Source organism: Gymnodraco acuticeps, unplaced genomic scaffold (assembly GCF_902827175.1).
Source record: "Gymnodraco acuticeps unplaced genomic scaffold, fGymAcu1.1, whole genome shotgun sequence".
NCBI lineage: Eukaryota > Metazoa > Chordata > Actinopteri > Perciformes > Bathydraconidae > Gymnodraco > Gymnodraco acuticeps.
In genome coordinates, this window is record NW_022990023.1 from 4,977,584 (window position 1) to 4,989,798 (window position 12,215).

General features: G+C 42.1%; 1 protein-coding gene across 4 annotated transcripts in view; it reads left to right on the plus strand.

Moving 5' to 3' along the window:
* The window catches only part of mpp2b (membrane protein, palmitoylated 2b (MAGUK p55 subfamily member 2)), a 51,753-nt gene that overhangs the window by 14,135 nt on the left and 25,403 nt on the right, over nucleotides 1-12,215 (plus strand). For 2 of the 4 annotated variants that reach the window (XM_034214499.1, XM_034214500.1), the window contains exon 2: nucleotides 218-297. In XM_034214499.1, coding sequence (XP_034070390.1) covers nucleotides 267-297 — 31 coding nt within the window. In that variant the 5' untranslated portion in view covers nucleotides 218-266. Of the gene's footprint in view, nucleotides 1-217; nucleotides 298-6,583; nucleotides 6,880-12,215 lie in introns of those variants that run through there. The other 2 variants (XM_034214497.1, XM_034214498.1) reach the window with 1 other exon arrangement.

The window sequence follows — 12,215 nt, forward strand, 5'->3', positions numbered from 1 at the left end:
AGTCTCAGTGCAGTGAAAGCCTGACTGGAACACATCGAAACAGTTATTTAAATGCAAGAAATTACTCAACTGTTGAAAAACAACTTTTTCAATGATTTTACCTAGAAATGGCAGGTTTGATATGGGCCTGTAATTGTTCATTACTGAAGCATCAAGATTATCATTAGAAATCATTAGTGTTTTCAATGCATCTCCCTTCACTCTCTTTCATTTGCAGTTGACCTATCCATTTCTGAGGAGGATACCGGGAGGAACCAGCTCTGAAAATGCCCGTGGCGACATCCAGCTCTGACTCCGGTAAGTGGCTTTCTCTCGCTGTGATGAGGGCCATCTCTCACTATGTGTGTGTGAGAGAGAGAGAGTGTGTGTGTGTGAGTCAGCAAGAGAGATATCCACAGAGAGACAAGAGGGAGGAGATGCTGAACGGTTTGTGGTTATTCCAGCACCCAGGACATGTATCTCATCTCCAGAGCTCTAATGTGACTTAATGAGCTGGCTAATGGAGCGCTAAAACTCCCTTAGATCAGTTCTGCCTCAAAGGATTTGCTGTTGTATCATTCGCAGACCTCCACACACGCACACACGTGCGTCATATCTGCACTACTGGCCGGCTGTAGTACAACGCTGCACGCCCTTTCACACAAATGTAGTTATTATGGATTGAAAACTGATCAATGATGACTGAAATAGTACCGTGTGAAAGAGGGGAGAGGGTTCAGTTATTTCTGATTGAGTTTGTTTCATAGGTCAGGGTTTCTTTGGTAATTAAGATTTCAACTTTTGGAAAGAATATGGCAGTTTTTCTATGAAATGGATTAATGAAAAAGCGTTATAGTTTGACAGTTTAATACTACTCCATGGCGGCTGTGAATGTCATTTTTAAAGAGGCCCAATTATGGTCATATTCAGGTTCATATTTGTATTTTGTCCCTCCACTCTGCCTGGGCTGCAGCACGTCTTTTCACCCTCTGTCTGAAACCAGTCTGCTCTAATTGGTTAGCTGGAATGCTCTGTTGTGATTGGTCCACTTCTTAGGGATGTCCCGCTATTGGCCTATCATGCACAATGTGTTGGAGCACAAGCCAATAGAAGGTTGAGTGTTATGTCACTATGTTACAGGGGAAAACAAGGGACTCCAATGGAGGAGTTTCAGGCAGGGGGGGGCTGTTTGGGAGAGATTTTTGCCTTTTGCAGACCATTTACATGCATCAAAACCTTAACAACACATTACAGCAGGGGTGGGGAACATCCGACCTCCGGACCGTATACGGACCGCGAGACCATTTGGTACGGCCCTCGAGGTAATTTATAAACACACGCAAAAAATAAAAAAATAAATCTAGACCGCAAAAGAATTAAACAAGCGAGTGCCTGTTTTTCTTGGCCAAGGTCAGGGTCCTTGAACACAACACGAGCCTAACGTGTCATCACGTTGTGTAGGGTTGCGGTCGGCTAATCCAAAAAATCAGATCCTAACGTCTAACCCTATCGTCTATCCCTTGACCTCTGAGTGAACCGTCACGGGGTTAAGGGATAGTGGATAGGAGAATTCGAAAGGACTTAGGAGAAGAGACTGCGGAGCAGGGGTTCCCAACCCCCGGTCCGCGGACCGGTATCGGGCCGCGGACTGGAGTAGACTAATATTTGCAGAATTATAAATATATACAAATATTTTATCATAATATTTTTTTCAAAAAGTGTTACATTTTCGCACCTATAACAGTCATATTATTTCATCCAGTAGCCTAGTTAATCTTTCACCAGAAAAGAGTTGAAATTATGTTCCGAGGGATTCGGCGGCTCAGGGTCTCAGCCTCTCGTGCCCACGAGAAAGTTACCGGTGCGCCAAGTAGGAAGAGGAGCGCACAGGAGACAACCGTTTCATTGCAGACTGTTATGTTTATGTGGAGAAATGCAGTGCATACATTATTTGAGATATATTTCGGACTTCATTTTAAGGACATGTCGGCCAGGGGTGTAGAGCTATTTGTTTAAGCACCGGATTGGCAAAACAGGAGAGTCTGTAAACCAGTCTGCCTTGATCTATGAATTCATGTCCGGGACTCTCACGGTATCTGCTGCCCGCAGCTGTTTATAAAAGGAAAACCTCCTTCACTTCATGAAATGGCTGCAGCATCAGGAGGCAGCGGGACGTGTAACTCCGCCTCTGAGAAGTGCAGCACCAGCGCGCCGAGAGCTGTGCCTTTTTACGCACCGCCTTCACTGCGTTTACCTTCATCAGAACAGCGAGTGACTTCAGGCTGCTACGTGTTAACCACACACACCTCTACACACATCTCTATACACATCAAACTGCCGATTACTCCCCCTTTTATTAGTTTTATGAAGGAGATGTCTGGTCACCAAGGCGCATGATGTGTGTGTGTGTGTATGTACTCTGCTCAGCTCAGCTCTGTGTGTTCGGTGTGTTTGTGTCTGTCCGACACCGGCATTTGTTTTGAAATGACCATGAACAGTAATGTACACACATCTGGCTAACTCCATAGGTATATGCGGGTGTTCCCATAAGAAGTTAGTTTAATCTTAATCTCGATGTAGTGCTAAATGCACCGGAACGAACAACACTATCATAATATCTTCTGAAAACAAATGCCAGTGTCACTCACACACACACACACACACACACACACACACACACACACACACACACACACACACACACACACACACACACACACACACACACACACACACACACACACACACACACACACACACACACACACACACACACACACACCCTGGCGACCAGACATCTCCTTCATAATACGCCTTCTCCTCGTTTTCCCAGCATTCACTGGATTATCCGTAAATCATACAAACAAAACCAAAACGTTGATTTATCTGTTTTCCGGTTTTTTTGTTTTCCGTTTTTCCGAAAAATCATAAAACGACACCGGTTCTTTTTTAAACGTTGTTAATATGTTTTGGATGCATATTGTTCTAGTATTTGTTCAGGCTGTTACAATTAGCCTCTGTTGCTACCTGCTGGTGGTGAGTAAATATTAAAATCAGTTAAAATTGATAACCGGTCCGCGACTTTTTTTTTTAATGGATCTGCCGGTCCTTAGCACAATAAAGGTTGGGAACCCCTGCTTTAGAGAATCCGGTTGCGTTCCAATAGTCCATTTAGCTTAGGAACCTTCCTAACGGAGTGAAATGACCCGGAAGTCCCTCAGTGGCAGCCATGATAAGAGCTGTTCCAATTCTCTAAATGAAAGGAAAGGAGGTTTCAAACTTACGTATTGGGATCATTTGTATTAATGTGGACCGGAGGGAGAGGGTGACGAGCATAAGTTTCACTTTCCTTTTTTATTTCAATTCCAACTTTGGTCATGAAGAATATGTTTCTCTGTTGTCCACGTTCATAAAGCATAAAGCAACAGCATCAGAGCACGGTGCAGAGTCTCTAGATGAGTTTACAGTAGTCCCTCGTTCTTATTATACATCCATGTTGTAGTCCGCTGTATAGAAAACTGTAGTTTCCATAGTTACCCCACAGCAGCAGACGCACATTCATGACGTCCGCTGGAGCATCATAAACACGTCGGATAGTGAAAGTGCATTCGGATTCTCTGAAGTACCGCAGTCTCTTCTCCTACGTCCTTTTGAATTCTCCTATCCACTATCCCTTAACCCCGTGACGTTTCACTCAGAGGTCAAGGAATAGGAGATAGGGTTAGAATTTAGGAGCTGATTTTTGGATTATCGGAACGCAACCTCCGACTGCACTTTCACTATCCGACGTGTTTATGATGCTCCAGGGGACGTCATAAATGTGCGTCTGCTGCTGTGGGGAAACTATGGAAACTACAGTTTTCTATACAGCGGACTACAACATGGATGTTTAATAAGAAGGAGGGACTACTGTAAACTCATCTAGAGACTCTGCACCGTGCTCTGATGCTGTTGCTTTATGAACGTGGACAACAGAGAAACATATTCTTCATGACCAAAGTTGGAATTGAAATAAAAAAGGAAAGTGAAACTTATGCTCGTCACCCTCTCCCTCCGGTCCACATTAATACAAATGATCCCAATACGTATGATTGTTTGAAAAGATCTTAAAATCAATACAGATGTATTTATTATAAACGTTAGTCCTTAACATCTATCACTGTGTATATCACCATTCAAACATCTGTTAAAAGTTGAACAAACTCCAGACAGCTCAGTAAAGACTGTGAAATGTTGACTTTATTTGATGATTTCAGTAAAAACTAACGTTCATATTTCTCTTTTTGATTATAATACTGATGAACGTTCAAAACAAAGCACTTTGGCAACTTACCACAGACGTTTTAAAATGCTTAATAAGCACCGTAACTTTCATGATATAATTTCTCGGTCATAATCGGTTGTTTCCGTGAACGGCCGACTGTTGAGTGATGGCAAATGCTGCGGCTGCAAGGCATTGTGGGGCAGCATTTTCTCCTCTCCTTTCGTCAAGGGAGGTCCAGTGGTTCCTAAGCTAAAGGAGGTTATAAAGGAAGTTTGAAACCTCCTTTCCTTTCATTTAGAGAATTGGAACGGCACTTATCATGGCTGCCAGTGACGTACTTCCGGGTCATTTCACTCCGTTAGGAAGGTTCCTAAGCTAAATGGGCTATTGGAATGCAACCCCCGTCTCGTCTGACATGGGTGCCGTTCTGACGGAGAGCGCCAGAACGCCGTTCCGGCACTTCATTTAAAATTGCAGTACCCATAAGGAGCCGTACACATGCCGCAGTTTTTGCGTGGCTGTGTCTTTAGTTGAAAGCCCAGTGGCGATCTGCTCATCTGACATACTGATCATACAGTCAATAACTTTGTTGTTATTAGCATCTGGTTAGCTAGCTATGCTAACGAATATAAGAAGCTTTTTCTCCAACCAGTGAGGTAAAGGCACATCTTTATATGATCATCATAGTTATAAAAAAATAAGAGAATAAAGTAAACAGGTATAAAATACTATATGACAGTAAAAAACAGTTGTTATTAATAAACAAGAATACAGTTTGAAAGGGGAGTGATTAGTAAAATATCCATAAAGAAAAAGTAAATCTGTTTACGGTTCTGTTTCATATGGGTGTTGAGAGATGTATCCATAGATCTCCTAATGTTGCTCTCAAAGTGCACCAGATTGATGCTTTCAACTTCAACATTTAAAAATCCCCCCCTAGAGGAGGTTAGGTCCCCCCCTACTTAAATCATGTTCACATGGATAGGAAACTAAATACATTTGCACACATCTTGTGTCCATATCTTTCTGTTTTGGTGGTCATGCCACAACAGTGCACGTGCATGCATACGCGAGTCATGGTAAGATATCTGCATTAAGAGGTTGCTTTTTCTTTGCACAGCATGAAAGAAAGGCCAAATGAATGGGCGGTGATGTTAGTTCTTTTAAGCGGAGGTCAATCATTTGTACGGCCCTCGGAGGATGTTGAAACAATTGAAATGGCCCTTCTTCTCTCCTTCTTCTTGAGAGGAAAAAGGTTCCCAACCTCAGCATCACAGGAAAGGAAAAACCATAAGAGGGCCTCTTTAAGTAAAGATGCTGTGAAATAACTGAAAACACACAAACAGCAACATGTCTTGCACCCCACGCTTTAAAAGAACAATATTTGACTATTTTTGCCTCGAATAACAGACAATGTATTATTCCCTTGGTGAATAGTTTCCACAGAGTTGCTGGATTCCAAGTCAGATTTCAACGGTCTCTTTTGTTGGCATTATCAAAGGGAATGTTTACATGCACACCTCTGCACTGATATCAAAGTTGAAAATGTAGTACTTTGGCAGCGGTAAATATATTTCACATTAGTCTCTAACTTGGCTCATTGCCATAATTAGTCATTTCCTCTTCTTTCAGCACTGAGGGCACTTGATTCAGACGCATTAAAGATTGAAAAGCCAAAGCCAGATGTCTGGGAAATTAGGAGTCTCAGTTGGTTACCAGAGGATCAAATCTCAAAGCTTTATAGTATTTGATCATGAGGTTATAAATCGCAGAAGTCAGCTGTCGGATGAAGGCAGAAAAGCACAAAAGCACTTCCGCCGAGAGTTAAAATGTGTGTGGAGTTTCTCTTTTGTAATGAGCTGTCAGTCAACGCTGATTTGTGCACCAGCAGAGGGCTGACTCTGGATGACTGGCATTTTCAGGAAGGCTGTTTTTGCAGAGAAGAGTTAGAAAAGGGTCAATTTCGATTTTAAACAATACTTTTTTTTTTTAAACTCCTGTCAGCGAAGAGACTTGATTTATGAGCAGAAAGCACAAATACAAATGTGCTCTCTTCACTAACTGCATCTGCAAAGCTGGCTGTGTTTAAACCTGTGTTAGTAGTGGAGGATCATCACTCCTATGTGTGTCATCTCCCCACACACCGCCTCCTTGACCGATCCTCCTCCCTACAAGCCTTCTGCTGTTCTTTCCCCCAGTTAACTCCCACGGGGAAGCATGGAGGGAGAATCGCCCTGCCTCCTTTTTTTTCTTCTCCCTCCTCCTAGAGAAAGCATCATACTTCCCTCCCTCTCTCTTCCCCACTCCCCACACCCACCTTTCTCTGCCGAAGCACACAACCCTCTCCGGTTTCCATTCATTCATGCGGAATAGCAGACGCTCAGCCAGGCAAAGCTTATACACTCTCACTTCAAGAGCAGGTGTAGAGAGGAAAGAACGAGGAGCCGTTTTAGCGAGGAAGAGGAGAGAATCAGTCTGCTTCAGATACAGTGTTGGGTGTGTTACTGTGAGTGTTTGCACTCACTGTAGAGAGGTGTTGTTCACCATGGCTGGCAGCCTGTTTGGACGGCTCTCCCTGGAGGAAGGGGACTTGGCCAACTCCCTGGAGGGCCTGGAAATCAAGCTTGGGGGAGAAGGTAAGAACCTGCTGGGTGTGTTAGGGATGCAGAGCAGTCAGTAAACAGACTCCTCCAGCTATGTGTTTTATCACAGATAAGGGAAGATGTACTGTACAGGAAACTGGGAAGGATGAGAAGATTGAATCACTGTTTAATTGCCCTTTAAAGCCGGCAATATGTAAACCCTGGTGGTTTGGAGCTTGTTTGTGTTTTAAATTCGCATTACACCTGCTCGTGATGTGCTGGTTCAAAAGCTCCAGAGTGTGATGAAAATAAGCCGAGACAGATTAGGACCCAGAGCAGCATGTGATGTACCGGAATCTGTGGCGGCAGGCTACAAAGACAGTGAAAACATGCCACATTTTGTATTATTTATTAATTTACAGTGGGAAGCATTAATGTACATTGAGATAAATATAGAGTGTGAGACAGAGGAATGCACTTTGAGGTAAGTAAAGAAAGCAAAAAAAGTCATTCAAGGAGGAGCAGTTTGTGTGTCCAAGTCTGTCGTACTGAATGGTAATGCACTGCTAATATTTGCTCGCACAACATGGAGTAGAAAGTACCATACATTCAATTCATAATTGATGGACTTCATTAATACTTCACAGGGTTGTATACTACACAGTAATATGTTTTGAGTCCTCCATATCTATTTATATACTGCGCTGTGCACACATCTTATTCATGATGTCATGTTACATTAGGTAAATATAGCTGCATCATTGCCAAGTTTATTGCATGTCACTCAGTATACCATCATATCCTCTGTAATGGAGCTTGACAAGACAGAGGTGACAGCCATAATGAATCACATTGTGTGTCAAAGCTTGTGCATCCTGTCTATCACTTCAGCGTGCGTGTGTGTGTGCGCTTGTGTGTGTGTGTGTGAAAGAGAGGGAGACCTGGGGTGCATTGTACATTCATGGGGAGTAGGTAGGGGGTCATTCATATGCAACAGTGTTCTGATCAGAGACAGCATGCCTGAAAGTGTCAGACTCGCAACCTTCAAATAACTCCGTGGCACTGTCACTTTCACCCCCACACACACATTCCCACACACACACACTCATTCCCACACACACACTCCTAAGCCACACACTATGGGAGGAATATTTTGTGTTCCTGTACCGGACTAATGAACTCGTGATCAAACGCAGATGAAGGATCATAGACTGCAGGGTGTTGCTAGGATTAAGCTGACAAAGATAATCGCCGGGTTTCGAGACAATGGGACAATTTAATTCTGTTCTGGTTGAGGCTATCCGATAATGTGTTGACACTGGCAATTATTTCATCCGTATCGCTCCCCGACGATCTGTTTGCCGTTTCATTAACTGCGGAGAGAGAAAATAAATGCACAGCAAAAGTTTCAATGGTTCCTTCCTAAAGGCAAGTTTAGCTGATGCACTTGTTTGTGTGTGTGTCCCCCCCCCCCCCAAACTGATGCTTTTATGTAACCATCAACCATGAAGATATAAACTCATAAAAAGCTAGTTCATTGCAAGTACTTTCAACAAGTCAAACCATTGCAAATACTACTGCATTAACTTATTTACTTTTTCCGGCATGGCACAAATGACACAAGGAGATACTAATGCAATTACACTTGTTATACACTAGATACGTTCATTCATGTAAGGCAAATCGGAGTGTGTAATGCTTTTCTTTTTTTTTGGCTTAAGGGCAAAGATAGATGGGTTTTTTGTCTGCTATGTATAGACTTATTGCTTTCCTGATATCAGATAGAATATAGAAAACTCATTCCATCATCATGGGGCCAAGATAGAACAGTCGTGTTATCACTGAGGAGTACCTGGGTCCCATTCGATTACCCGTTGCATAGTAACTTGTATGTTACAATTATACAGTTTAACCATGTGCTGGATATAGGAAGCGCCTGATTCATTCACAGCACGGTAGGCCAGTACCAGGCACAGCTCCCTCATCCAGACTCTGTGGCCGAGAGCTGAGGTGTAACGAAAGCCGCTGTGCGTTTGCAAAATGTCAACAAATATCACAAGTGTTGTCTCCAGCTGTGACCTTCCGCCGGCTAATAAGGCGATCCATCCCGAACTCATATTGTGCCAGCCTGGAACAAGCATCCCCATGGTGATGGGATGGTTTAAATGGCATCTTTTTGAAGTCCCTCGTCCTGCTGATTGGCTAACCGAGAGAGAGGAGGTCAGGGTTACAGTGTTTCCTCTGAAGATGTTGCCAAATTATCTAACAGGGTGAAGGATTTCTGGTTTCTTCTCAGTTTCCTGGAGGAGATAAAGTCTCTGAACAGCCATAGTACAACAGATTTACATTATTTTTGGCTGATTTAGATATTGTCGGTTTGGGAGTGATCGCAATTAAGTTAGACGTCACTCACCTGTCTGCTCCTTTCAAGTAGGTTTTATTGATTTGGATGCTATGGCAGGAAAAGGATCTTAATCTTTAATCTTATGCTTTGTTCACGTCATATCAGTTGGACTATAATTGCAAACAACTGACTGGAAGAAAAAACATTCATGTCAGCCTTAGTGATATCATTTCAAGATGGAAATATCGACACATTTGTGAAAGCGATAATGTCTTGCTCCATAATCAGCTCTAAATACCGCTGGCTGAACTCGACTAAGTCATGATAACAGTTTTTACTAGAAGGGTACTTCGTTCTCCGCCAAGGCGGTTTCAATCAGTGACAAATAATGTGTGCATCCGCCCCATGATTCATATGCGGTCAAAAATGTTGCTTTCTTGTTTGGCCAATAGCTTCATCCTTCCACCAAGTGTTATGGAAACCAAGCAAGTAGTTTTGATGTCATACTGCTGACTCAGACAAATCCTCCTTCATGGTGGTGGTAAAAAACAAAGTACTGACCATATTTCTTGAATGCATAATGGTTAGTACAAAGGCTATTTTGACCTCACTTAAGTCCCAGCTTCGGTCCATCCACTACACCTGAGCAGAGGACTAATCAGCCTCAAGTGAAAACAGGACAGGATTTAAATTCAACACATTAGTGACCTACATTCTAGGGCTGCACGATTTTGGGAAAAAATCTAATTGCGATTTTTCTGACAAGTATTGCGATTGCGATTCGAATTGCGATATTTATTTTTAAGCGACCCAACGGAAGTTTATTGTAAAATGCGGCCATATCTCCGGCTAGGAAGGTCGCATCAACGTGCTCCCGTCTCTAGCACCCCCGCAGCCCGAGCTAAGAGTGAAAGAACTCAACTTACATGAAACTTCCGTTGGGTTGCTTTATAGTCAAGCTTCAGTGTAAGATTCACCCTGTAATAGAAACATGTGATGGAGCGTTACTAATCTGACTCAGATGCTTTCACCAAACCATCTAGGAAAGCTCCATTGGAAGCCATTTGGAAAGGGCAGGCACTTTCAAAGATACTTGGCAGGTGATTGGATCAATCTGTCTATCACCTTCTATCATGGGCCACTTCTGATTGATTAGCAATGGCTGGTACATGTGGAGCACAGCACTTCTGATTGGTGTGGATGACTGACACACAAGAAGAAAAAAAAAAAAAATTGTAAAAAAAAAAAAAAAGGTTTAAAAAAATCGCAGGCTTTGCGATTTGATAATCGCATCATTTAAAATCGCGATTTCGAATTAAAATCGATTAATCGTTCAGCCCTACTACATTCCCAATTCTACAAGTTGACATCAAGACACCTTCAAACCTACCTTTGTCTACAACTGCATCTGTGCAGTGGATAGTTCCAATAAAGCAATTTTCTGCTGGCCATTTTCTAACAAGATGAGGAGAGCTAAAAAAAGCAAGCCTGTTCAACACAACTTCACCACACAAGTACATTACACCATTGATGTGCCCACACATGCTTCACCCAGCGTTGTGTGAACCTGTCAGGATGAGCTTGAGTGAACTTATTGATTTTAGCCTTTGCAGACCATTTACATGCAGAACAACCCTATATAAAACAGTATAGGAAAGGGAAAACCAATAGGCACAATAGGTCGCCTTTATATAATATATTTTAGTCAGAAATGATTCATCGGCTCTGGTCCTTTCAATGGAATATACTTCAATCTGGTAAAGTTATCCACCACTGTCTTAGACATTCTTCTTTAGACATCCATCTTTCGCTTCCAGAGGGATGGATGCTAATTATATTCCGCTGGAGAGCAAGGAGCAGAAACAAATCTTAAAGCAACCTTCAAGTATTTCATAATGTCTTTCTAGGCCCATGGGTATCAAATCACATAGGCGTGACTTTTTGACAATTTCAAATAGTTCAAGTGTCATCCGTAACATTCTTCTTTCTGTCAATTTAATAGAGTTGCAGAGAGATAAGACTGCTGTGACTCCCAATTGTTTCCGGAAAGAACCAATGAGAATATCAATGAGTTTTTTTAGGAGAATACGTCTCAGGAATCTGTCGATGTTTTCACAGGACGAAGTGTTATTACTGGAGGCTCACTCTACACACTGAAAGCTTAACTTTCACCACCTTTTGAAAATAACCTGAATAATCACAACCAGGTTTTTGCTCAGACTGACTTTCAATGTTCTTCTCAGTGTGATTCTGGCTACACAATGAATTTTAAGTACATTTTTCCAGCCTGAAATGTGTTTTGAAGTAGAAACACGATGATACATATCGGTACTGCTGAATATTCCTCTTCTTAGGGTGTGTGAGAAGCCTTCAAATTCTGGACCTCTGAGATGATCTGAGAGTTTTGTTATGAATAGTTAAGCTAATTATGTTTGAGCATCAATACAAAAAATCAAAGTGCCTGAATTCCTTTCACCCAATTTATTATCAAAGATTTCAGTCAAAAAGATTTTCGTTTAAGCATGAAACAAGCCAAACACACATTTAAGGGAAAAAGACGAATGACCATTCTCATGTGAGGCCTTGTTGTGTAGGAAGGAAAACCCTTATCATACATTGCATTATACAAAGCATCCTAAGCTGAAGTGTATTTACAATTAAGACTATTGCAAAGCATGCATATCAAAGGTTTTAATGAATGAAACCAACTTGCATGCTCCAAAGAAATGGGGGGAAAGAGTTCACCTCAAACATGGTGTCCATAAATTACTAAAAGTACTGTCATTGGTTTTAAAGAAAAAGAAGCCGCATACTTCTAAACAACGTTTAAAGAGGCCATATTATACTAATGTTCAGGGTCATATTTGTATTTTGATCCTCTACTGTGACATGTCTCCATGCTTTAATGTTCGAAAAGCTCTTTATTTTTCTCATACTGTCTGTGCTGCAGCACCTCTTCTCACCTCTGTCTGAAACCAGAACCCAGTCTGCTCTGATTGGTTAGCTGGCCGGCTCTGTTGTGATCAACTGCTCAGAGATGTCCCGA